The sequence below is a fragment of the Dipodomys merriami genome, unplaced genomic scaffold (genome assembly GCF_024711535.1).
Source record: "Dipodomys merriami isolate MVZ:Mamm:240054 unplaced genomic scaffold, mDipMer1.0.p SCAF_98, whole genome shotgun sequence".
NCBI classification, from domain to species: domain Eukaryota; kingdom Metazoa; phylum Chordata; class Mammalia; order Rodentia; family Heteromyidae; genus Dipodomys; species Dipodomys merriami.
In genome coordinates, this window is record NW_027206601.1 from 2,387,387 (window position 1) to 2,414,089 (window position 26,703).

The 26,703-nt window shown below is 48.3% G+C and overlaps 1 protein-coding gene across 1 annotated transcript; it reads left to right on the forward strand.

The window, feature by feature from the left end:
• Window positions 1-2,170: 2,170 nt before the first annotated feature.
• On the forward strand, window positions 2,171-26,692 carry Npc1l1 (NPC1 like intracellular cholesterol transporter 1). Its single transcript, XM_070014560.1, has 20 exons — window positions 2,171-2,329; window positions 2,527-2,601; window positions 3,229-4,757; window positions 7,272-7,372; window positions 7,817-7,989; window positions 8,207-8,335; window positions 10,101-10,283; window positions 12,229-12,343; window positions 12,522-12,649; window positions 13,319-13,459; window positions 13,685-13,774; window positions 17,082-17,272; window positions 17,423-17,547; window positions 18,243-18,369; window positions 18,512-18,567; window positions 21,842-21,992; window positions 22,636-22,867; window positions 23,015-23,128; window positions 23,217-23,379; window positions 25,547-26,692. The coding sequence occupies exons 1-20, from the start codon at window positions 2,171-2,173 to the stop codon at window positions 25,681-25,683; spliced, it is 4,119 nt and encodes a 1,372-aa protein (XP_069870661.1). The 3' UTR covers window positions 25,684-26,692.
• Window positions 26,693-26,703: the final 11 nt, after the last annotated feature.

Here is a 26,703-nt window from a genome sequence, read left to right on the forward strand (position 1 = left end):
GGAAATCATTTTAAGTCTGCCATCCAAGGGTTGGGATTGACCCTTAATCTTTAACACAATCTGATAATAGTCAGATAATCCCAGATTAATCTGAGGAAAAAATGATGAGCTATGCACTTAAGATTATAAACATGTTCTGACTCATAATGCTCATACTGGGAACTTATTCTAAGAAAATAAGCCCTCAAAGAAGGAAACATCAGTAGGCACAAAGAGGATAACCAGAAACTTATTTATAATAGTGAAATATTAGGCTGACTTTGAACCATAATTTTCAGATCTCAGCCTCCTGAGAAGCTAGGATTACAGATATGAGCCACCAGCACCAGGTGATGGTAAAATATTAGAAGCTAACCAACTGTCTTTAACTGGCAGAGTAGGTTTGTCATGCTGTGGTTCCTTATCTAGGATCTGTTTGGAGATATAAGGCAATGGAGAGGGTTTAAAAGTCAAGCACACCATGATAATCAAAAAATGTAATAGGTGAAACCTTTAGAATAACTAGCATTTTAACTTTATTCATAAAGCTTGGGACTTCAAAGTATCAACAGAAGATGCTGAAATATATTTTGCTTTTTACTTTGGTCAGATGACTATGATCTGATTTCTAAATTTCTATATTTGAAGTCTTTTGAATTAGGAGTGTTTTTTTAGGTATATAATTAAAGCCTAACAGTAAAAATAAATGTAATTCAGCATTATGATTTAAGAAGAAAGTTTTATTTTCTGGATAAGATATAGTTTATTGTATCATATTTAAATATTGCCTTATAATGGTAACTTCTGCCGGGTGCCAGTGGTTCATGCCTGTAATCTTAGTTACTCAGGAGGCTGAGATCTGAGGATCATGGTTCAAAGCCAGCTTGGGTAGGAAAGGCGATGAGATTCTTACCTCCAATAAACCACTCAGAAAACTGAAAGTGGCATTGTGGCCCAAGTGATAGAATGCTTGCCTTGAGCTGAAATGCTGAGGGACAGCACACAGGCCCTAAGTTCAAGCCCCATGACCAAGAACAACAATAACAAAAGGTAACTTGCTGAAAAGAATAAACTACCTTGGGCTGGGAAGGTGGCTCAGTGGTAGAGCATGAGGTCCTGGGTTCGATTCCTCACCACCACATAAGTAAAAAAAGCCAGAAAAAAAGAAAGAAAGAAAGAAAGAAAAAGCCAGAAACGGTGCTGTGGCTCAAGTGGTTGGGCACTAGCCTTGAGCTGAAGAGCTGAGGGACAGTGCCCAGGCCCAGAGTTCAGGTCCCATGACCGGACCCCCCAAAAAAAAATGGTACTGAGTAATCAAACCTAGGGCTTCATGCATGCTAGGCAAGCACTCTATCACTAAGCCAAATTCTCAGCCCTGTCCCCTGATTCCTTACCACTCTGTTGCTATCACATGAGATCACCTCACAGATAAACAATTTGCACTGAGATTTTAGTCTTGAGGTCTGCTCTTTTGGGGGACTGGATGATATCACCTCAGACTGGGACAGAAAGACACCATGTTGCTATCCGGGAGCAAAAAGAGATGAAAATTGGTGGACAGGGGCTATCTTTGCACAAGAGGAGACCTTGGGCACTTTCCCTCAGCCTCTGTTGGCTCAGGCCCAAGCCTGGATGTCTCCTAAGTGCAGCCAAGGTCTATGCAGCACAGGAGACAGCCAGGCTGGGTGACTGAAGCTGTCTCAGGCCACCCATAGGCCACATGAGTGGCCTTCTGCATTATCAGTAGCTCAGTCTTGGCAATAAAGGCCAAGGTCCTGGCCCATCTGTTGATAGCAGGAGCCCAACGGAGGCCTTAAAGGTTACTATCAGGAGTGATCAAGAGGTGTGTGCCCTGGACAAGACCCAGGTGGTACAGGGCCACCACCCAGGGCTCTCAGTTAGGGCTGGCCAATAAGACAAGAAGGAGATAAGAGAGGAGGGTTGGTGGAGAGCAAGATGAGCAAAGAAGTCTGGAGTGGGCTGTTCCTTCATTTCCTTCCCAGAGGGGACTTTTGTCACTGTCATTCCACCCTAACTGTCCTTTCTTATCAGGCTGTTAATATTAATTTACAACAGTTGCTAAGGACTACGGTACAGAGGTTATGTCTGAGTCCATGGTTGGCCCTGGTCCTAAGAGGTGGTTGGCTAAAGTGTGGGGGGGGGTTCTTAGGTGGAGCTGGGGGTGGTATAGATGTCTCCGGGGCTACATGAAGCCTCCAGGACAGGGCTTGGCCAGTGCTTGGTCCCACCTCTGCCTCTGACCCTGGAGCCCCCTGTAGCAGGGATTGAGTGGGGACAGGCACGAATCACCAGCTACTCCTCAGCTGCCCTGGCCCTGGCCAGACTTCAGGTGCCCTGGGGAGTGAGCAGGGACCCTACATCTTCCCCAGGAAGCTTGTTTGGGAGGGGGCATATAATGTTGTCAATGAGAGGGAGGAGATCAGGTAGATCATTAACCAGCAGGGTTCAGCCTCATTGGTTCCAGCCACAGACCAGGGCTGTCACTGGGAGAGGAGGTTGCCTTATTGTTCATCACCTTGTCTTCAGTACAGCCTGGCCGTCTCCGACCCTGGAATGGCGGCTGTCTGGTTGCTCTGCGCCCTGCTCCTACTTCAGCCTTTGGTAAGTCCAATGCTTGAGGCCATTCACTAATGACTCCCATGAGGAAGGGCCAGTTGGGTACCAGTTAGGGGCTGCTGTGTGGCAGCAGCTGCTGTATGCAGAGACAAGCATTGTCCTAGAAGAGGAGCCTCAGGAGAGTTGAGAGGAGGCGCTGGCCTGTGGTTAGGGGTTGGGGCCTCACATGACAATCACCTGGATCTTCAGGGGAGGGGGGGCCTGAGAGAAGGTCCTGGCTTTAGCGTCCTTGCTCTCACCTATAAATGGTTGATGGTGTCTGGCCCTAAGCAGAGCCAGTCAGGGAGCTCTTGCACTGCCTAGAGTTTTCGCATGCAGCTTGGGTGGCAGCAGTTGGGCACCTCTGCCATCTTACTAGCCCCTCAGCTCTTCCTAATTTGTAGTTTATGGGTCAGTCCCAACAGAAAGGTGAGTGACTCCATTATTCTCAGGAATAAAGACTACACCCCAAGAGGCTCCCTGCAGCTCTCCTAGTCCCACTGTTGTGGGTCCTGCCTTCCCCCACATTCCCTCTGGCCCCAGACACAGAGTGTCTGCTGTGGCAACCATACACACCATGTGTGTCATACACAAAGCCTGGGACCCATATGCGACATTGTCTTTGTTCTTCAGGCCCAGGGGGAGTTGTACACACCTATCCATAAGCCTGGCTACTGCACTTTCTATGAGGAGTGTGGGAAGAATCCAGAGCTGTCTGGAGGACTCACATCACTGTCCAACGTGTCCTGCCTATCCAACACACCTGCCCGCCATGTCACAGGCAACCACCTGGCTCTCCTCCAGCGCATCTGTCCTCGTCTCTACAATGGCTCTGAACACACCTATGCCTGCTGCTCCATGCAACAGCTGATATCCCTGGAGAGAAGCATGTCCATCACCAAGGCTCTCCTCACCCGCTGCCCGGCTTGCTCGGACAACTTTGCGAGCCTGCACTGCCACAATACCTGCAGCCCCAACCAGAGTGTCTTCATCAACGTCACCCGTGTGGCCTCACAGGCGGCTAACGAGACCCCTGCTGTGGTGGCCTACGAGGCCTTCTACCAGCGTAGTTTTGCAGAGAAGGCCTATGAATCTTGCAGTCGGGTACGCATCCCAGCCGCTGCTACACTGGCCGTGGGCAGTATGTGTGGTGTGTATGGTTCAGCCCTCTGCAATGCACAGCGCTGGCTTGACTTCCAAGGAGACACGGGGAATGGTTTGGCTCCACTGGATATCACCTTCCACCTCTGGGAACCCGGTCAGGCACTGGCAAGTGGGATTGAGCCACTGAATGGGGAGATTACAGCCTGCAATGAGTCTCAGGGCCAAGACATGGCAGCCTGCTCCTGCCAGGACTGTGCAGCATCCTGCCCGGTGATTTCCCGGCCTCCAGACCTGCGCCCTTCCTTCTACATGGGGCGGATGCCAGGCTGGCTGGCCCTCATCATCATCTTCTGTTCTGTCTTTGTGTTGCTCACTGCTATCCTGGTGCGCTTCCGTGTGGTTTCCGACAGGGCCAAAGGCAAGATGGGAGGACCCCACGTAACTCCAGATAGCACTCACAAGCACAGACTCTCTCTCCATAATGTCCTTGGCCAGTTCTTCCAGAAATGGGGCACAACAGTAGCCTCATGGCCACTGACCATCCTGGCTGTGTCCACCGTGGTAGTGTTAGTCTTGGTGACAGGCATGATGTACCTAAAACTTGTCACTGACCCTGTGGATCTGTGGTCAGCTCCCAAAAGCCAAGCCCGGAAGGAGAAGGCTTTCCACGACGAAAATTTTGGCCTCTTTTTTCGAACCAATCAGGTTTTCCTGACAGCTCTGAACCGGTCCAGCTACATGTATGACTCCCTGCTGCTGGGGCCCAAGAACTTCAGCGGGATCTTGTCCCTGGACCTTCTGTTGGAGGTTCTGGAGCTGCAGGAGAGGCTGAGGCACCTACAGGTGTGGTCACCTGAGGCCCAGCGAAACATCTCCCTGCAGGACATCTGCTACGCACCCCTTAACCCGCACAACACCAGCCTCTCTGACTGCTGTGTCAACAGCCTCTTACAGTATTTCCAGAACAATCGCACACTGCTGCTGCTCACAGCCAACCAGACACTGATGGGCCAGACTTCTGAGGTGGACTGGAGAGACCACTTCCTCTACTGTGTCAAGTGAGTCCTCCGTGGTCCAAGAGAAGAGCAGGTGGTGGCTTTTGTGGCATCCTGGGAACTGAGTCAGGCCTTAGGTCCCTTCCTGCAGGGCTACAGGCAGCTCCTATGTGTGCCATCCTGTGCCTGATTCTCTCTGAACCTCTTCTCTGGCCTACACTCCCTGTAACAAGTTTGCTCATGGCTGTCACACCGTGTCCTCCCCCTCCTCCTCCTCCCCCTCCTCCTCCTCCTCCCCCCCTCCTCCTCCTCCTCCTCCTCCTCCTCCTCCTCTTCCTCCTCCTTCTCTTCCTCTTCTTCTTCCTTCTTCCTCTTCTCTTTTTTTTTTTTTCTGTACTGGTACTGAGACTTGAGCCTGGGGCCTGCATGCTGTCTGGGCTTTTGGTGGTTGATTGAAGATAAGAATCTTACAGACTCTCCTGCCCTTGCTGGCTTTGAACTGTGATCCTCAGATCTCAGCCTCCTGAGTAGCTAGAATTACAAGCATGAGCCACAAATGCTTGGCCATTTTTCTTTTCTTATATTTCTGCCATGCCCTGTAGAGCTATTAGTAGACCAAGAGAGACATAATAGAAAAAGGCACTTTTGATCTAGCTCAGGGTTGTGGTTGGTCTCTGGCTCCAGGCCTTGGTCTAGGGGATTCAATCCATATCCTTCACTGCTAGGGGTTCTGTCCCTGGCTCTGTCCATTCTGAGTGGGAGAAACAAAATACTGACAGGGCTGCTGGGCCAAGGAAAAGGTGACAGGCAGGCCAGCAGCAGGAGAGGCTCTTTGAAGTGGGTTATAGTCCCACCACTCAAGTGCAAATGAAAGTTAGTGGCGCCGGGCGCTGGTGGCTCAAGCCTATAATCCTAGCTACTGAGGAGGCTGAGATCTGAGGCTCAAGGTTCAAAGCCAGCCTGGGTAAGAAAGTCCATGAGACTCTTCTCTCCAATAAACCACTTGAAAACTGGAAGTGGCGCTGTGGCTCAAACGGTAGAGTGCTTGCCTTGAGTTGAAGAGGGCAGGGACAGCACCCAAGCCCAGAGTTCAAGCCCTATGAATGACCAACCCCACCCCCCACCCCAAAAAAAGAAAGTTAGTGGCAACAGCTGCATCTTAGTCCTATTATGAGGACATGTTGATCTTGGAGACTCTGGAGAAGTCCCTAAGATTCCCAGGGATCCCAGTCCATACCCACTCTGTAGTCCATTGCATTAGAGGAGGACCAGTTCCTTTTACTACTGGCTCTGTGCCTTCTGCCTGGCTCTGAGTATCTGTGCCAGGAGCCAGTGACAATCCCTCAGCAATGGTAGGGTAGAAAGGAGCTGTTGGCTATCCCAGGAATGCATCAGTGGTCAAGTGTGCCATACTAGTATGGTATCTTCACTTTGATTTTGGATGCTCACAACCTCAGAGGTGGTTCAATGACACTCATTCTGTAGACAGGAAAACTGAGAGATATAGTGAGCACAAGGTTGCACAGCAACCTGTACTTCCTGTTTGAGCTGTTGACCAACTCACTTGCTTGCTCAGAGCTGAGAAGGCCAGTAGAGAGCTTTGCCCTGGTGTCTGTGTCTCCCAGACAGGTGCTCTATAGAAAAGGTCAAGTTGAAGGATGGGAATGTGGCTTAGTGGTATAGAGTGTTTGCCTTGCATGCATGAAGCCCTGGGTTTGATTCCTCAGTACCACATAATCAGAAAAAGCCAGAAGTGGTGCCATCCATGACTCAAGTGGTAGAGTGCTAGTTTTTTTTTTTTTTTTTTTGTCAGTTGTGGGGCTTGAACTCTGGGCCTGGGCGCTGTCCCTGTGCTCTTCAGCTCAAGGCGAGCACTATACCTCTTGAGCCACAGCACCACTTATGGTTTTCTAGTGGTTTACTGGAGATCAGAGTCTCACAGACTTTTCTGCCCGGGCTGGCTTTGAACCGTGATCCTCAGATCTCAGCCTCCTCAGTAGGTAGGATTACAGGCGTGAGCCACCGGCGCCCAGCTTGAGTGCTAGTTTTGAGCAAAAGAAACTCAGGAACAACACACAGACTGGCAAAAAAAGAGAAAATGTCAAGTTGAAAGGAACAAGCTTGCCCAAAGGCAGTGGCTGGTGAGCTCCTGGTCTTTAGAGTCCAGATTTTCAACTCAAGCTCTGCGTGGGAGGAGGCTGAGGAGCTGCACTGAGAGCAGAGCAGGAGACTGTAGCCTAAATCCAGACTTCCCAACCCATAGGATCTTAACTTAAGTTTAATGCATATCTGGGAATCAAATAGTGACAGACCTGGCTGTGGGGAAGGAGCTCACAGTGAGAACAGCGTATAGCCCCTGCCTGGCCAAAGGAGGAATTCTGGGAAGCTCCTTCACTTTGCGGATTGGACTCCATGTGAAATCTTGATAAGAAGAGAGCCATTTACAACCCACTGGGTCAGACAATCTGCACTAGTGCTAGTGGCTCCTCTTCCCAGGGTGCTGTGGTCCAGGGATATGGGCAAGGCCAAACCAGGCAGGGCCAGGAAAGCCTCCTTCCCTTTGTGGTCTCCCTCCAGCTCCCCGCTCACCTATAAAGACGGCACAACCTTGGCCTTGAGCTGTATAGCAGACTATGGGGCCCCTATCTTCCCGTTCCTCGCCGTGGGGGGATACCAAGGTAAGCTGGGTGCCCCCTGAGAGGCCAAGAAAGGGGAAGTATTGGGTCAAGAACGGCAGGATGGAGGTGGTGGGGATGGGTGATCCCACTGCCTGGGAATGACTTGGCAGATGGGGACAGCAGGTGACCTGTCTTGCCTCTGCCACTTCCCCTCTCTTCTGGAGATGCTGACCGACAGGGCTCTGGTTTTATGTCTGAACACAAAGGTCTTGCCTTTACTTGAGAGAGGAAAATGGGGCTATGGAACTAGGCTATGATCGGTATGAAAAAGGGGAGAGGAGCAGGAGAGGAGACGCAGTGGGAGATGGGGATGTAACTAGAGGGGGAGGAGAGGCAGGGGTGTAGCTGGAGTGGGTGGAGGTGTACCTGGAGGAGAGTCAGTATGGCTAGAGTGAGGAGGAGGGCAGGGTACACTTGGAGATGGACTGAACATTTCTTATCCAGGGATGGACTACTCAGAGGCAGAGGCTCTGGTCATGACCTTCTCCATCAACAACTACCCTCCTGAGGATCCCAGACTGGCCCAGGTCAAGCTCTGGGAGGAGGCCTTCCTGAAGGAGTTGCAGGACTTCCAGCAGAGGACAGCTGGAAGGTTCCAGGTCGCCTTCATGGCTGAGGTAGGGGCTGTAGGGTCCTTGGCTCTGCAGTTGCAATTCCTGTGATCCTGAGTAGGTTTCTGCACCTCCATCCTGATTCTGCCTCTCCCTGGGTGGCCCTGGGCAGTGACCGCCAACACATGATGCTTGTGTTAACCATTCCTGGAGCCTCACCAGATCTTAGGCACGGAGCCCAGAGACCCCACACAAGTCAGCAAGCTGGTTGATGTGTTTGCAGCGCTCTCTGGAAGATGAGATCAACCGCACCACCTTGAAGGATCTGCCCATCTTCACCATCAGCTACTTTGTCATATTCCTGTACATTGCCCTGGCCCTGGGCACCTACTCCAGCTGCACCAGAGTGCTGGTGAGAATGGGAGGGGCACATCCAGGAGAGCCCAGAGCCTAAGGTATTACCAGTAGGACTGCTAGAATTTTTCTAACCTCAAAATAGCAAGCTGGGGTTGGGGATTTAGCTCAGTGAAAGAGAACTTGCCTGGCAAGTACAAGACCCTAGGTTTGGTCCTCAGCTCTGAAAAAAAAGAAAACAAAGCAGTAAGCTGTTCGCATCTAAAGAGGCTCCTCCACAGGGATATATATATATATATATATATATATATATATATATATATATATATATACATATGTATATATATACATATGTATATATATGTATATATACATATGTATATGTGTATATATAATATAAAATGTATAAATATATGTAATATATATATCCACAAAAGTTATATAATACATAAATATAATTAGCCACAAAAGTGTATATATATATATATATATATATATATATATATATATATATATATATATATATAATTTTTGTGCTGGTACTGGGGCTTGAACTCAGGGCCCAGGTGCTGTCCCTTAGCTTTTTTGCTCAAGGCTGGTGCTCTACTACTTGAGCCACAACTCCACTTCTGGATTTTTTTGATAGTTAATTGGAGTTGAGTTAATTGGTGTTAAGAGCCTCACAGACTTTACTGCTTGGGCTGATTTTGAACCATGATACTCAGATCTCAGCTGCCCGAGTAGCTAGGATTATAGGAATGAGCTACACTTAGCTAGGGTAATAGTTCTTGAATGCTTTCTGTGTTAAAAGATCAACAGCTCTTTCTGCTCCCAAACATATCCTGATTGTCCAAATACATAGTAATACAGTATTTAAAACACTGTGCTGTTAGGGACTGGTGGCTCTTGCCTGTAATCTTAGCTACTCAGAAAGTTCAACACTTGAGGATGTGCTTTGAAGCCAGTTTGGGCAGGAAGATTTGTGAAACTCTGTTTTTGGTTGTGGGGCTTGAACACTGGGCCTGGGCACTGTCCCTTAGCTCTTCAGCTCAAGAAGGACGCTCTACCACTTGAGCCACAGCTCCACTTTCAGTTTTCTGGTGGTTAATTGGAGATAAGAGTCTCAGACTTTCTTGCCCTGGTGGTTTCAAACCATAATCCTCAGAACTCAGCCTCCTGAGTAGCTAGGATTATAGGCGTGAGCCCAGCTATAGGCATTTATTTATTTATTTATTTATTTATTTATTTATTTATTTAGTTCAAGACCAGGATTGGAATTCTTTTTTTTTTTTTGGTCGGTTGTGGGGTTTGAACTCTGGGCCAGGACGCTGTCCCTCAGCTCTTCAGCTTAAGGCTAGTGCTCTACCACTTGAGCCACAGCGCTTCTTCCAGGTTTTTGAGTGGTTTATTGGAGATAAGAGTCTCACAGACTTTCCTACCCAGGCTGGCTTTGAACCGAGATCCTCAGATCTCAGCCTCCTGAGTAGCTAGGATTATAGGTGTGAGCCACTGGCACTGGCACAAATTAACCAACAGAAAGCTAGAAGTGGATATATGGCTTACGTAATAGAGTGCCAGCCTTGAGTGAAAAAGCCAAGGGATAGTGCCCAGCCTGAGTTCAAGCCCCAATATTGGCACAAAAAAAGAAACAAAACAAAACATGAGCTAGCTCCCTGCCTGTGCAGTGAGCTCCTCACTTGGATGGGTGGCACTGAACATCTGCAGGTGCCAGCCACCTGCTGTTGGCTGCCCAGCCTGGGGAGTGGGGAGGGTGTGGGCAGTGGGCAGTGGTGGCCACGAGACTGAACCTAGATGCATTGCAGGTGGAATCCAAGGCCACGGTGGGCCTGGGTGGGGTGATGGTGGTGTTAGCAGCCGTCGTAGCTGCCATAGGCTTCTTCTCCTATGTGGGAGTACCTTCCTCCCTGATCATCGTGCAAGTGGTGCCTTTCCTGGTGCTGGCTGTGGGCGCTGACAACATCTTCATTTTTGTCCTCCAGTACCAGGTAAGAAAGTTTTTTTTAAATTTTTTTTATTGTTATTGTAAAGGTGATGTACAGAAGGGTTATAGTTACATAAGTCAGGTAGAGTACATTTTTCTTAGGACAATGTCACCTCTTCCCTCACTCTCTCCCAGCCCCCTCCCCAAGTTGTATAGATCAGTTTCAACATAGTCTCTAGTGAGTACCACTGCTGCGCTGTATTTGTTCACCTTTTGTCCCTCCATTTCTGTGCCCCCTTACTCTCCCAAAGACAATTAAATGAACAAAAAAGACAAAAAGAAAAGAAAACAAAAACAACAATAAAGAAAAAAAAGGCTTGTTTCCATTTCCTGGAGTTCATGTCAATGAATATTTTAAACGATTGGAGGCACATAGGCATTGCACCTTTGTGTTCCTGCCCTAAGAAAGAGAAGTTATCAGCCGGGCGCTGGTGGCTCACACCTGTAATCCTATTTACTCAGGAGGCTGAGATCTGAGGATCACTGTTCAAAGCCAGCCTGGGCAGGAAAGTCCAAGAGACTCTTATCTCCAATAAACCACTAGGAAACGGGAAGTGGCGCTGTGGCTGAAGAGATAGAGTGCTCGCCTTGAGCTGAAGAGTGCAAGGACAGTGCCCAAGCCCAGAGTTCAAGCCCCATGACCTACCCCCCTCCCCCCAAAAAAGGAGAAGTTATCTACCCTAACCTCCATCTGTCCATCTGTAACTCCAATAATCCTCTCCAGACAGAGCCCCACATCCATTTGTTGGGCATTTTTTTCCTGTTTTTTTTTTTTTTTTTTTTTTTTTTTTACCAGTTGTGGGCTTGAACTCTGGGCCTGGGCATAGTCCCTGGGCTCCTTTTGCTCAAAGCTAGGGCTCTACCACTTGAGCCACAGCACCACTTCTGGCTTTTTTTGTGATTAATTGGAGATAAGAGTCTCTCAGACTTTCTTGCCTGGGCTGGCTTCAAATCGAGGTCCTCAGATCTGAGCCTCCTGATAGCTACCTGTATCTGGCTTTTCTTTTTTAAATTTTAAGTAGTTGTTCAAAGGGATTTAATGTCTTTTGATCAATGTTACTTCTTCTGTTGTTCTCCCCTATCTTTCTCAATCCCACCTATACCCTCAATTTATGTAGTTCAAAGTATTGTTGTTGTTGTTGTTGTTTTGGTCAGTTATGGGGCTTGAACTAAGGGCCTGGGCACTGTCCCTAAGCTTTTTCACTCAAGGTTAGCACTCTACCACTTTGAGCCACAGTGCCACTTCTGTTTCTGGTGGCTAATTGGAGTTAAGAATCTCATGGACTTTCTTGCCTGGGCTAGCTTGGAACTGCAATCCTCAGATTCAGCTTCCTGAGTAGCTAGGATTATAGGCATGAGCCACCAGCACCCAGCTTAGTTCAAAGTTTTATATAATGTACATTAAATATAATGACTGCACTTGCTCACCCTTCCTCCCTCCATTTGTCTGTTCCCTCTTTTGCTCCTCCTCCCCCAACAAAACATGTTTTTCTGGGTATTCTTGAAGAGTCATTTGTACATGGGCACTTGGAGCCATTCTGGTAGAAAATAGCATGTGTTGACATAAATGCATTCATCTTGCCTATATCAGGATGCAGAGAGGAAGTTCATGGGCAGAGGCAGACGCTGGGGGACGCTTTCTGTGTTGGCACATTTGAACCACCTCCTGTCTTTACACTATGTTGTGGCGTCTCATGGCAAGCACAAATCAGAGTCCATTTAGGGATGCTGGGAACAAGCATACAATGACCTCCTGAATGAACCAGGCGCTTCTGCTCAGAAGTAAAAAGTGAGCTTGTGAGTGTTAGTAGAGTCAGTTCCTGTCTCTAGAAGGTCAAACATTTTCTCAGGGTTGGCCACAACTCTGAGCACTTGCCAACATTTCTGGTCTTCAGGGGAAAATGCCCATGGCACACCACTTGTATCCTCTGCTTCTTGTTTCCTCACAGAGGCTGCCGCGAAAGCCTGGGGAGCAGCGAGAGGCCCACATTGGCCGAGCCCTGGGCAGTGTGGCCCCCAGTATGCTGCTATGCAGCCTCTCCGAGGCCATCTGCTTCTTCCTAGGTAAGCCCTACCCCATTCAGGTGCTGCCTTGCTGGATTAGTCCAAGGGAAATCAGAAATTCTCAGAGGACAGTGGAGACTGGCAGACTCCATTTCCCCCTTCTCTCTGCACGTGGTCTGTATAGGTGTTCACCCTGCCCATGATGCCAGGGTGCCCTGACAGCTGTCTCCCCCCATAGGAGCTCTGACTCCCATGCCAGCTGTGCGGACCTTTGCCCTGACCTCCGGCCTGGCCATCGTTTTTGACTTCCTTCTGCAGATGACTGCCTTTGTGGCTCTGTTCTCCCTGGACAGCAAGAGGCAGGAGGTGGGAACAAGTGAACCATGACCAAGGGACTTGCTCTGTCTGGGTCCTCACCTCAGCTGGGATATAGATTGGGCCTCATGGTTACAGATATGACTCAGAGATGGGGCAGGAGATGGGGGTATTGTACTGGGAGGGAATATTTGGGGCCATGTAATCCTCCATTTCCCAAGGAAAGATAACTTTTGATCATTTTTGGAAATAAGGTCAAACCTTCTAAAGCACACAGGTTGCAAAAGAAAATAGAAATGAGGTTTATTGACTTGTTGGTTTATGCCAGTACTTGAACTCAGGTCCTGGATGCTGTCCCTTAGCTTTTTTGCTCAAAGCTGGCCCTCTATCACTTGAGCCACATCTATAGATAAGCACCTCACAGACTTTCTTGTCTAGGCTGGCTTTGAACTGCGATCCTCAGATCTCAGCCTCCTGAGTATCTAGGATTATAGGTGTGAGCCACTGACTCCAGCTAGAAATAAGATGTTGACAGAAGTTGAATTGGTGGCTCTGTGATGATATAAAATTCAGATAATAAATTAGGGTAGAACATAAAAACAAAGAGAGCACACACTGGGTATCCCCAAAATGCAGTGAGGGTGAGGGTGACACCTTCCTTTCTATAAGAGGCAGTCTCCAGAACAGTGATTCTGAGGCAACCTCTCCCCTGGCCACCAGGCATCCCGTTCTGACTGCTGTTGCTGCCTTGCATCTCGGCGTCTGCCTCCATCTGAGCAAAACAGTGAGGGGTTCCTGCTTCGCTTCTTCCGCAGGAAATATGCTCCCTTCCTGCTGCATCGGTTCACCCGCCCTGTTGTGGTGAGTGGGATTAGGGGTCACCCTCAGGTGACCATAGGGCAGGGGAACTAGGAGAGAGCGGGCTGGAAGATGGATGGATTGCCTAGGCCCAGGTGCTGATAAGCAGGGCTGGAACTTGAAATCTTCCACCTCCAGGAAATTTTCCATGATCCTCCAGTGGGTACAAATTGGGGGGAAATGGAGGTTCTTGATGGAAAAGTTCTCATGCACTGCTTTCCTCTTCAGATGGTGCTGTTTCTGGCCTTGTTTGGAGCAAGTCTCTACTTCATGTGTCACATAAGTGTGGGGTTAGACCAGGAGCTGGCCCTGCCCAAGGTGAGCCTGGTGTCTTTCTGCCATTGGTTCTCTTAGATTTGGGAAGGGCGGCCACACTCAGCAAGTGCTCAGCAATTGTGCAGAGTTAGCACCTCAGAAAACCCAGCAGACTAAGGTAGAGAAATCTCATCTGTATCTGAAAGTGCCAGAGCTGATAGCCAGCTTCAGGCCACAGTAGAAGCGGTGGCCTGTGTCTGGAGAGCTGGCTACATGATGGCTGGCCATGCTGGCCATGCTGGCAACAGTTTAGTTGCCAGCTCAGTATGTGAAATCCTCACCAACACTTGTGATTTTCTTTTCTTTTCTTTTCTTTTTTTTGTTGGTTGTGGGGCTGGGCACTGTCCCTGAGCTCTTCAGCTTAAGGCAAGTACTCTAACACTTGAGCCACAGTTTCACTTCTGGTTTTCTGGTGGTTAATTGAAGACTTTCCTTCCCAGGCTGGCTTTGAACCTGGATCCTCAGATCTCAGCCTCCTGAGTAGCGAGGATTACAGGTGTGAGTCACTGGCACCGGGTTGTGATTTTCTTTCTCTTCTTTCTTCTTCCTTCCCATCCTCCTTTTCCCTCCTCTTCTTTCTCATTATCCTAGTGGAAATGAAATAGAATCTGTCTCATTGGGTTTTTATTTTATTTTATTTTTTGGGTCCAGTCGTGGGGCCTGAACTCTGGGCCTGGGCGCTGTCCCTCAGCTCTTCAGCTCAAGGCTAGCGCTCTACCACTTGAGCCACAGCGCCACTTCCGGCTTTTTTCTTTTTGCTTATATGGTGCTGAGGAATCGAACCCAGGGCCTCAGGCTTGCAAGGCAAGCGCTCTACCACTGAGCCACCTTCCCAGCCCCTCATTGGGTTTTTATAATGGTTGTTGCTTTTTTTTTTTTTTTGGAGTTAGGGTCACTATGTTGCCCAAGTTGGCCCAGAGCTCATGATCCTCCTGCCTCAGCCTCTCCAGTGCTGGGATTAAAGGTGTGCCTGGCTTTGCTGTGGTTTTGATTTGATTTCCCCTAATAATTGGTAACGTTGAGTATCTTTTCATGTGCTTTTGACTATTTGTCTATCTTCTTTGAAAAACAAATCTATTTAAATTCTTTGCCCACTTTTGAATGAGGTCATTTTGTTTTTGTTGTTGAGTTTTAAGAATTCTCCAAATATTAGGGGAAAAACAAAGGAGAAGGTAGCAACACTCCATAGGAAATGTACCCATTACCTTACTCATGTAACTGTAACCCCTCTGTTTAGTATTTTTACAATAAAATATATACAAAAAAAGAATTATCCAAATATTCTGGAAATCAATTGCTTATCAGATACATGACAGAAAAACATTTTCTTTTTCTTTTCTTTTTTTTTGGGGGGGGGGTCCAGTCGTGGGGCCTGAACTCTGGGCCTGGGCGCTGTCCCTCAGCTCTTCAGCTCAAGGCTAGCGCTCTACCACTTGAGCCACAGCGCCACTTCCGGCTTTTTTCTTTTTGCTTATATGGTGCTGAGGAATCGAACCCAGGGCCTCAGGCTTGCAAGGCAAGCGCTCTACCACTGAGCCACCTTCCCAGCCCCAGAAAAACATTTTCTCTCTTTTGTGGTTTGCTTTTCTACTCTCTTGGCAGTGTTCTTTCATGTGTACAATTTAAGAATATTCATAAAGGCCTGTTCATTTCTTTTGTTATCTGTGTCATATCCAAGAAAGAATTGTCAAATTCAGTGCCATGAAGTGTTCTCATTTCTCCTAAGAGTTTTATAGATTTTTATAAGTCTTACATTTAGTTCTTTGATTTGTCTTGAGTTAACTTTTGCATATGGTGCTAGGTAAGGGTCCCAACTTAATTCCATTGCTTGTGGACATACAAGTTTCCCAGCATCATTTGTTACAAATCTGTTTTCTCTGTTGACTGGGCTAAAAAATGCCCTTGTCAAAATCCTTTGACTATGTGTGAAGATTGATTCGTGGACTTTTTATTCTGTTTCATTGATCTATATGTCTACCTTTATTCAACCATTTACACTTCTTGTGTAGCTGGGAAAACAGGCACACAACACCATGCCCAGTTTTATAGGTTGAGATGGGAGTCTTATGAATTTTTTTCTGCATGGCCTTGAACTGTCTTGATGGTGTAAGCTTCTGTGCCTGTCTCCCTTGGATTTTTGTTGTTGGTAGTGGTGGTTGTGGGGTTTGAACTCTGGGCCTGGGTGCTATCCCTCAGTTCTTCAGCTCAAGGCAAGCATGCTACCACTTGAGCCACAGCGCCACTTCCAATTTTCTAGTGTTTTATTGGAGATAAGAGTCTCATGGACTTTCCTGCCTGGGCTGGCTTTGAACCATGATCCTGAATAACTAGGATTACAGGCGTAGGCCACATTCCCAACCTCTTGCTTAGTTTTGTTTTTTTCTCAAGGGTGCTCTACCACTTGTATAATACCTCTACTTCTGGCTTTTTCCTGGTTAATTGGAGATAGAGTTTTGAAGATTTGTCTACGTGGGCTGATTTTGAATTGTGATCCTCAGATCTGTCTCCTGAGTTGTTTAGGATTATGGTGTAAAGCCACTGGTGCCAGTTTGTCTGTTTGCCTTGCATGCATGAGGCCCTGGGTTTGATTCCTCAGCACCACATAAGCAGAAAAAAGCCAGAAGTGGTGCTGTGGCTCAAGTGGTAAAGTGTTCACCTTGAGCTGAAGAGCTGAGGGACAGCACCCAGACCCAGAGTTCAAGCCCCACAACCACCACTACCAACAACAAAAATCCAAGGACAGGGGGCTGGAAATGTGGCTTGGTGGTAGAGCACTTGCCTAGCATGCATGAAGCCCTGGGTTCCATTCCTCAGTACCACATAAACAGAAACAGCTGGAAGTGGCACTATGGCTCAGGTGGTAGAGTGCTAACCTTGAGCTAAAAAGATGAGGGACAGTGCTCAGGCCCTGAGTTCAAGCCCCAGGACTGGAAAAAAAATCCAAGGGCACAAGGTGTAGCTCAGTAGTAGAGTATTGCCTTGTAAGTTCAGGGCCCTGGGTTCAATCCACAGTGTGCACAAACACAAACATAAAAAGAAACAGACAAGCATATGTCTTTTTCCTTTTGTCTGACACTGGCACTCAAACTCTGTATCTGACAATTTTGCTCACTGGTTGGTGCTGTACCACCTAAGCCATGCCTCCAGCCTCTCTGAGCATTTACTTCTGTTTATGTCCATGTGTTCCTTGGCAAGTCCCTCTGCACATACTTCCAAGCGCGTGCGTCAGGGTCTACATCAGACTGTGAGCTGCAGGGGTCCTTTGAGGTGTGCATGTGTGCCTGACACTCCCTGATCCTCCTCCCTCCAGGACTCCTACCTGCTTGACTACTTCCTTGCTTTGAACCGTTACTTTGAAGTGGGGCCCCCAGTGTACTTCGTCACCACATCAGGATACAACTTCTCCAGTGAGGCAGGCATGAATGCCATCTGCTCCAGTGCTGGCTGCAACAACTTTTCCTTAACCCAGAAGATCCAGTATGCCAGCGAATTCCCAGATCAGTAAGTGCTGGCTATGCCCAACCCCTACTCATTGCTTGTCCTCCTGCCCAGATCCCTAGGGAGGCCCTGGGTGGAGGTCAAATTATGGGAAGGACCCATCTCTCCACTTGCTCACTGTCCTGTTCTTTACTCCTCCCTCCTTGGCCTCAGGTCTTACCTGGCTGTCCCTGTGTCCTCCTGGTTGGATGACTTCATCGACTGGCTGGCCCCATCCTCCTGCTGCCGCCTTTATCTCTCTGGCCCCAATAAGGATGAATTCTGCCCCTCAACTGATAGTGAGTGTGGGGCTTCAGGGGAATCATTGTCCATTATAGCTTGGGGAAACTGAGGCAAGAGAAAGGAAAGGACTTGTTGGGCTCTCTCAACCACTTCCCTTCCCACAGGGTCCATGTGGGTAGGGGTACAGGCTCAGCCTCAGGGCAAGAGGCCCCATCTAGGTGATCTTCGGCCCTGGAGTCTTCTGCCCTGAGTATGCTCTCAGGACACATTAGCGTGGGGAGAAGGTGGTGGAGTTACGAGTGGCCATGAGTTGTTTGTAGGTGATGGGAGAGCTTGTGTTTCTTGTATCTAGGCAGCTGTGCCATAGGTGAAGGGCTTTATATAACTAAGAGGGGACCATCTCCCAAAGTTAAAGATGACAGATGAAGCTGGTTACTGGTGGCTCACACTTTCGATCCTAGTTACTCAGAAGGCTGATAACTGAGGATTAATGTCCAAAGCTGTAAGTCTCTTAGCTCCAATTAACTAGCTGAAAGCTGGAAGTGGAGCTGTGGCTCAAGTAGTAGAGTACCAGCCTTGAGCCAAATAGTCAAGCAAGAGCAAGAGGCCCTGAGTTCAAGCCCCAGTGCTACACACAGATTTGACCAATTCAGATCCTTTAGAAGCCTTAGATGGGAGCAGACAGGTGAAGGTCAGAGTAGGGCCCTCTCTGCCTGGGGTGCCATTTCCCAGAGACCACCTCTCTCCACAGACTCTTGGAACTGCATAAAGAATTGCATGAGCTTCACGCTGGGTCCTATACGGCCCACGGTGGAGCAGTTCCACAAGTATCTTCCTTGGTTCCTGAGTGACCCACCGAACATCAAATGTCCCAAGGGGTAGGTTCATTGGGGAGGGAGAACCTGTGGATCCTGGAGGTGGTGGATAGAGGGGCAGAAGTGGTCCAGGAAGTGCTGCGGGGGGATAGATGGGTGGAGGACTTGCCCTCATGAAGCCTCAACTCTGTCCTCCTACCTACAGCGGCCTGGCAGCGTACAGTACCTCTGTGAATTTGGGCCCAGATGGCCAGGTTCTAGGTAAGCATAGCCTAACTTGGGGAGGGAGAAATGCTTCAAGTTGGCTGCTTCAGAGGTCCCATAAAACCCTAAGAAATAGCCTTGTGTGTGTGTGTGTGTGTGTGTGTGTGTGTGTGTGTGTGTGTGTGTGTGTGTGTGTGTGTGTGTGTGTGTATGCACGCACGCATGTGTGCACATGCATGCAAGTGCACCCTTGCTAGTCATGGAGTTTGAACTCAGAATCTGGGCATTGTCTTTGAGGGTTTTTTGTTTGTTTGTTTGTTTGTTTTTGGTCAGTTGTGGGGCTTGAACTCTGGGCCTGGGCGCTATCCTTGTGCTCTTCAGCTCAAGGTGAGTGCTCTACCTCTTGAGCTACAGTGCCACTTCCAGTTTTCTAGTGGTTTATTGGAGTTCAGAGTCTCATGGACTTTTCTGCCCAGGCTGGCTTTGAACTGTGATCCTCAGATCTCAGCCTCCTGAGTAGCTAGGATTACAGGCATGAGCCACCGATGCCCAGCTATCTTTGAGTTTTTTTCCTCTCAAGGCTAGCTAGTACTCTACCACTTGAGCCACAGTTACACTTCTGGCTTATTGGTGGTTAGTTGGAGATCAGAGTCTCATGGACTTTCTTGCCTAGGCTGGCTTTGAACCATGATCCTTGGATCTCAGACTCCTGAGTAGCTAGGATTACAGGTGTAAGCTACGATCACCAGACAGGAACATTTTTAACCTTGTATCTTCTCTCTTCCCTCCCTTTGTAAAGGGAGCTTCTAACTCTTCTGGCACTGTTGGCAGGGGTCCACTTCCCAACTTCATATTCTCAGACTTCATTCCTCCTCTTGTCCCAAACCCAAGGTCTGTGTGACATGTATGACATTCTTTCAGTTGATGTCATACTCAGGAGTCACTTGCTCCCTGCCTTTCCTCCCCCACTGGCTAAGCCCCTTTTTTAGCATGCATAAGTCATACCCAGATGTCAGTGAGTGCAGGCATCTGTCAATAGTAACAAGATAAGGTGCATTTAGACTAATGGGGAAAAGGCCCCATAGTGGGCTGACACTGAATACAGCAGGTGGCAGAACTAGATGGTATCTGCCAGAGGGAGCTAGCCATAGTTCACCCTGAGTACAACATTCAGGGTGGTGGCCCTGGAGCAGAGATGGGCCTGAGCAAGGAAACTTTTTTTTTTGGTTGTGGGGCTTGAACTCTGGGCTTGGGTACTGTCCCTGTGCTCTTCAGCTCAAGGCTAGCGCTCTACCACTTGAGCCACAGCATCACTTCCGGTTTTCTAGTAGTTTTATTGGAGATAAGAGTCTCATGGACTTTTCTTACTAGGCTGGCTTTGAACCGTGATCCTCAGATCTCAGCTTCCTCAGTAGCTAGGATTATAGGCGTGAGCCACTAGTGCCTGGCTAGGGAAACTTTTAACAGATGTTTTCATTTTACATTGCAACAATTCATTCTTTTTTTTTTTTTTTTTGCCTGTTCTGGAGCTTGAACTCAGTGCCTGGGTACTGTCCGAGTTTCTTTTGCTCAAGGCTAGCACTCTGACACTTGAGCCACTGCATCACTTCTGGCTTTTTCTGTTTATGTGGTGGCACTGAGGAACTGAACCCATGGCTTCATGCATGCTAGGCAAACACTCTACCACTAAGCCACATTCCCAGCCCAATTCATGGTTTTAATTACTGTCTACATACAACTGCAGAATACTAGCTGTGCCTTCCTAGCTAACTCTTTCACGAAGTCCCTACCTTCCTGGAAGAGCAGCCCACGTTGCTCTAGCCCTGATCCCCAGACAGAGCCAGTATAGACAGAATGGGTGGGGGTGTTTCAGTTAGGGACAGAGGGATGGGTCCTGCCATGGAGAAAGCAGACATGGAACCTGGCTTCCACTCCATAGTCTGGGGCAGTTCTGTGCCCAATTTTTGCTTTGGTTTCTTCCAGTATGTAGTATGTTAGTCTAGAGCAGCGTTGCTTAGAGTGAGAGTTTTTGTCGAGCAGCATCAGCATCATTTGGAAATTGCTGAGAAGGCAAATCCTAGGCTTCATGTGACCCCTGACGAACTCAAATCTCTGGACTGGGTAAATATCAGGTTATGAACTATCTATAGGTGGTTCAGAGGCCTGGTAGGAGGCTCTGCAGGCACCTACCTTCCCATTTTAAGGTTGTGTGTGGCTGGGAAGGTGGCTCAGTGGTAGAGCACTTGCCTTGCATGCTCGAGGCCCTGGGTTCGATTCCTTAGCACCACATAAGAAAAAAGCTGGAAGTGGCGCTGTGACTCAAGTGGTAGAGTGCTAACCTTGAGCTGAAGAGCTGAGGGACAGCGCCCAGGCCCAGAGTTCAGGCCCCATGACCGGACCCCTCCCCCCAAAAAAAAAGGTTGTGTGTGTCCAACATCATTCTCTTCTGCCTTTCTTTTTCCTTTTTTTTTCTTTCTTTTTTTTGCCTTTCTTTTTCCTTTTTCCAGTCGTGGGGCCTGAACTCTGGGCCTGGGCGCTGTCCCTCAGCTCTTCAACTCAAGGCTAGCGCTCTACCACTTGAGCCACAGTGCCACTTCCGACTTTTTTCTTTTTGCTTATGTGGTGCTGAGGAATCGAACCCAGGGCCTCAGGCATGCAAGGCAAGCGCTCTACCACTGAGCCACCTTCCCAGCCCTGCCTTTGTTTTTTCTATGTGTGCATAGCTGTCTGCTTTCTTTTCCTGATGCATGCCCTCTGTAGGCAATAATAACCTTAATTGTACTGCGAGTGGGAGCCCTAAGTTACAATTCAACTGTTTTCATTTTTGTCTTCCTTTCTAATCTTTTCTTATAATTTGCAAGTTATTAAGTTACTTTTTGATTATCCGATGTTAGTCATGCCTGTAATCCTCCTCAATAGGCAGAGATCTGAGGATCCTCATTTGAAGCCAGTCTGGACAGAAAAATCTGAGAGAATCTTGTCTCCAATTAACCAGCAAAAAGCTAGAAGTGGAGGTGTGGCCCAGGTGGTAGAGCTGGCCTTGAGCAAAAAGCTAAGTGAGAGAGTGCAAGCTCCTGAGTACAAGCCCCAGTGCCTGCACACACACGCACACACATCCAGTGCATGTTTTGAAATCATATAGAAGGATTTGTGCTGGAGTTTGGGGGATGGTACAAACAAAAATGCAAGCTTCTTGCACGAAGTTTACTCAAATGATGGTGGCAGAGACCTGAACCCAGCCTGGTCAAATGTCCATGTTTACTGTCCCTGGAGTGCTTGGAGGATGTCCTGACATCCAATATGTTCTCTCCCATGTGTCATGACCATCCAGCCTCCAGGTTCATGGGATACCACAAACCACTGAAGAATTCTCAGGATTTCACAGAAGCTCTTCGGGCAGCTCGACTGCTGGCAGAAAACATTACAGCTGACTTGCGGAAGGTGCCAGGAACAGACCCAAACTTTGAGGTCTTCCCCTACACGTGAGGACCTAGAGGGTTGGGCCACAGAGGGTGTGGGGGAGGTAATTGCTAGATGTGGGAAGTCAGGGCAGTTGGCTTCTGAGGGATGGTGAGGGACAAGGACCAGTTTGGGGGCAAGTAGCCTAGAGCCTGTGCTTTTCTCACACTGGCCAGAACCCTAACTTAAGACCCTGAACCTTAGGTTCCTCTCTACCTTCCTCCTTTCTCCTCTTCCTCCTCCTCCTCTTCTTCCTCCTCTTCCTTTACCTCCTTATCTTCCTCTTTTTTCTTCTCATCTTCCTCTTCCTCTTTCTCCTCCTCCTCCTCCTCCTCCTCCTCTTCTTCTTCTTTTGTTCTGGTACTAGACATTGAACTCAGGGCCTGGGCATTGTCCCATAGCTTTTTTGCTCAAGGCTGGCATGCTACCATTTGAGCCACAGCTCCACTTTGAGCTTTTTCGTAGTTAAACAAAAATAAGAGTCTCATAGAGTTCCTTGCCCAGACTGCCTTTGAACCTCAATCCTCAGATCTTTGCCTCCTGAGTAGCTAGAATTACAGGCATGAGCCACTAGCTCCAAGCAATGTTGTCCTTCTGAAATGGGGTTTCCTACCCATCAGAGGGGCTCATGAGGCCTATTCTGTGACCACATCTGCTCTTTGGCAGGATTTCCAATGTATTCTACCAGCAATACCTGACGGTTCTCCCTGAGGGCATCTTCACGCTTGCCCTCTGTTTCATCCCTACCTTCATAGTCTGCTACCTCCTGCTCGACCTGGACATGTGCTCTGGTATCCTCAACCTCATCTCCATCATCATGATCCTTGTGGACACCATGGGCTTGATGGCCATATGGGGCATCAGCTACAATGCTGTGTCCCTCATCAACCTGGTCACGGTAACCTCTTACACATGAGCATGCTGGCCTTTGGAGGAATGGTTGGGGTCCAGCCTCATAGGACACTCCCAGTTCTGTTTAGAATCTGGACACCTGTCCTACTTCTGCCTTCTGCTTTCTCAGCTGAAGCTCCTTCTCTGCCTACAGGCGGTGGGCATGTCTGTGGAGTTTGTGTCCCACATCACCCGCTCCTTTGCTGTTAGCACCAAGCCTACTCGGCTGGAGAGGGCTGAAGAAGCTACCGTCTTTATGGGCAGTGCGGTGAGTGGAGTGGGGTCAGCCACCCTATGCCCCAACTAACATTTTGTGTCCCATTTGACAATTAGCTGTGACTCCTCTCTCCCCCCAGGTATTTGCTGGAGTGGCCATGACCAACCTGCCAGGTATTCTTGTCCTGGGCCTTGCTGATGCCCAGCTCATCCAGATCTTCTTCTTCCGGCTCAATTTATTGATCACCCTGCTGGGCATGGTGCATGGACTGGTCTTTCTGCCGGTTGTACTGAGTTACCTGGGTGAGTAGCCAGGCCTGTACCTGCTAGGCTGTGGTGACTGTGCTGATGACAACACACATTCCAGGGAAATTCAGGAGTACATGATGGCCACCAGCAAATGTTGTCAGAACTCCCAGGGCCCAAAGTAAGGCCACACCTCCTGATTTTAAAGACTCCCTTCCTCCCTGCCTTCCTCCCTGCCTCCCTCCCTGCCTGCCTGCCTGCCTGCCTGCCTGTCTTCCTTCCTTCCTTCCTTCCTTCCTTCCTTCCTTCCTTCCTTCCTTCCTTCCTTCCTTCCTTCCTTCCTTCCTTTCTTCCTTCCTGTGCTAGTCTTGGGGCTTTGGCCCTGTCCCTGGGCTTTTTATTTTCTCAAATCTGGTGCTTTACCAGTTAAGCCACATCTCTGCTTCTAGTTTTTTGGAAGTTAATTGAAGATAAGAGATTCACAGGCTTTCCTGCCTAGGCTGGTTTTGAACCATGATCCTAAAATCTCAGCTTCCTGAGTTGCCAGGATTGCAAGCATGAGCCATTGGTGCCAAGTATATTTTTATCTTTTTTTAAAAAATCAGTCATGGGCTTGAACTCTGGGCCTGGGCACTGTCCCTCAGCTCTTCAGCTCAAGGTGAGCACTCTACCGCTTAATCCACAGCACTACTTCTGGTTTTCTAGTGGTTTATTAGAGATTAGAATCGCACAGACATTCCTGCCTGGGCTGGCTTTGAACCTTGATCCTCAGATCTCAGCCTCCTGAGTAGCTAGATTACAGGTGTGAGCCACTGGCACATTGCTCTTTTTTTTTTTTAATTTTTTTTATCTTAAACATTCTGTCAGTGGCCCACTGCATTGCTGTTAAGGCTAGTGCTCTACCACTTTGAGCCACAGCACTACTTCTGAGATCTGAAGATCTTGATTCAAAGCCAGCCCGGGCAGGAAATCTGTGAGACTCTTATCTCCAATTAACCACCAAACAGTCAGAAGTGAAGCTGTAGCTCAAATGGTAGAATGCCAAAAGACTGGAAGTGGAGATGTGGCTCAAAGAGGGTCGAAAAAGGGCTCAGGGACAGTGCCCAGGCCCTGAGTTCAAGCTCCACAAAAAAGATCTTTAGGTCTCATCTTCCTGAGTAGCTAGGATTATCAGTATGAGCCATTATCACCTGGCTGTCATTTAATATTTCTTTGGAGAGAACCTGTGTCTGTTATGAGTATTGTTAATTCTCTCTAGAAAGTTTTACCATTTAAACTTGAACTAGCTGTGTGTGCAGTTTTTCACTCTCCTGAATCCTCTTGTTGAAAATCTCTCTCCAAAGATTTAAACTGAGCTCCCAAGAACAAAGATGTGTGTCTCTCAGGAGGACAAGCTGGGAGGAGTCCAACTTTACTGTCCCCCTCCCCCCATTAGACTGTATTGGTAATATAATACTAGCCAAAGGTTAAGTTTGTATCATCAACATATGTGTCACCCCTGAGGTCAATATAACAGATTAGGAAACTGGGACATCTACATCAGATCACAAACTTCGTCTGCAGAGTTGTAGCCTATCCAGCTTCAGCATCACTAATGATAAAACAGTGTGTGTGTGTGTGTGTGTGTGTGTGTGTGTGTGTGTGTGTGTGTGTGTGTGTGTGTGTGTGTGTGTGTGTTTGTGTGTGTGTGTGTGTGTGTGTGTGTGTGTGTATGTGTTTTCAAGCCTGGATACTATCCCTGAGCTTTTTTTTTTTTTTGCTCAAGGCTAGTACTCTATCACTTAGGCCACAGTTCCACTTCTGGATTTTTAGTGGTTAGAGATAGGAGTCTCATGGGCCTTCCTGCCCTAGCTGCCTTTGAACCAGGATCCTCAGCTCTCAGCCTCCTGAGTAGCTAGGATTACAGGTGTAAGCAACTGGTGCCTGGCCCCTGACTTTATTGTAGAGAGTAAACAACAGCATCTCTTAAAAAAGGTTGCTATAAATGGCAGTACAGAAGTGTGCCAGTAAGAAAAGGAGAGAGACTGGATCCCAGAGCTTCTCCTGAGAAAGTAGGGGGCAACATACATGCCAGCTGAAATGGCAACTGGTGAGGCAGAGCAAGAACAGAGGGGTACAGATGAAGTTAGAAGCTTGGCTTGTGCTTTGTAGTCTTGCGTTCCAGGCTATGCTGCTGCTTACATGCCCCCTTCTGAGTATGGCCTCTGTTTCTGTCTTTCTGCAGGGCCTGATGTTAACCCAGCTCTGGCACTGGAACAGAAACAAACCGAAGAGATGGCAACAGCCAATGAGATCTCCTGCCCAAAGCATCCCTTCCCTCCTGATGTGACCAATAATGTCTATGTCAACCATGGCTTCTAAGATTTTGCCATACAAGCTGGTGCCATCAGCGCTTCCTTGTCCAAGAATAGGCAAGAGTTCTGACTTAGCCACATCTTGTATTGGTTCCATGGATGTGGCTGTGAGGTTGTGAGGGTCTCTCCCATGGTAGACTCCCAGCCCACTCTCTTCTTTGCCTAGGGAGCTGCTCCAGGGTTGTGTCTGTCACTCTGGCCATGAGGTGTCCAGCAGCATCAGCAGTGGCCTGTCTACTCACAGTGCAGGTCTCTTGTGTCCAGGTCCCTTAGATCTTGGCTGGTCTGATATTACTTCCTCCTTTTGCTTCCAGAGATATACTTGATGTGGGTCCCAGGTACAGATTCTCTCAGGAGTGCCACTTTCCACTCAGCTTTCCCCTCCCCTTACTTTTTTTTTTTTTTTTGGGTCTGGTCATGGGGCCTGAACTCTGGGCCTGGGCGCTGTCCCTCAGCTCTTCAGCTCAAGGCTAGCGCTCTACCACTTGAGCCACAGCGCCACTTCCGGCTTTTTTCTTTTTGCTTATGTGATGCTGAGGAATCGAACCCAGGGCCTCAGGCATGTAAGGCAAGCACTCTACCACTGAGCCAACTTCCCAGCCCTCCCCTTACTTCTCATCTCAATTCCATGATAGTTTCCCTGACAAGAGACAGAGGGACCCAATTCTAAGCAGTGACGCCACAGGAGACTAGGAAAAGCTAAAAGTGTCCTTGTACATTTGCCACCCACAATTCTTTCTGGTGAGGGAAGGGTCCTGAGAGGATTTGGTTATGGATTGACCCCACCCAGAAAGTGCTATTTGGTTTGACTTCCAGTGCCAGCAACTATAAATGTTGTTACCATTAGGGAGGCTTATGTCTGTCTGGTGGCTGGGAGCTTGGCCAGACGGTTTTCCAGTTCTAGGTCTGGAATACATACCTGTTGGCTTCAAACCAACCCAACCTAATCCTCTGCCAAGAATTCTCCAGGGCCATCAGCTGCAGAGGGGGAGGAAGAGGTCTTGCCCACGCCATGTATAGAAATGAT

Coding starts and splice junctions, on each gene's coding strand:
- Npc1l1 (XM_070014560.1), top strand. CDS start 2,171: ATGTCTCCGGGGCTACATGAAGCCTCCAGGACAGGGCTTGGCCAGTGC. Junction 2,330..2,526: donor TGGCCCTGGCCAGACTTCAG/GTGCCCTGGGGA, acceptor CCTTGTCTTCAG/TACAGCCTGGCCGTCTCCGA. Junction 4,758..7,271: donor CACTTCCTCTACTGTGTCAA/GTGAGTCCTCCG, acceptor GTCTCCCTCCAG/CTCCCCGCTCACCTATAAAG.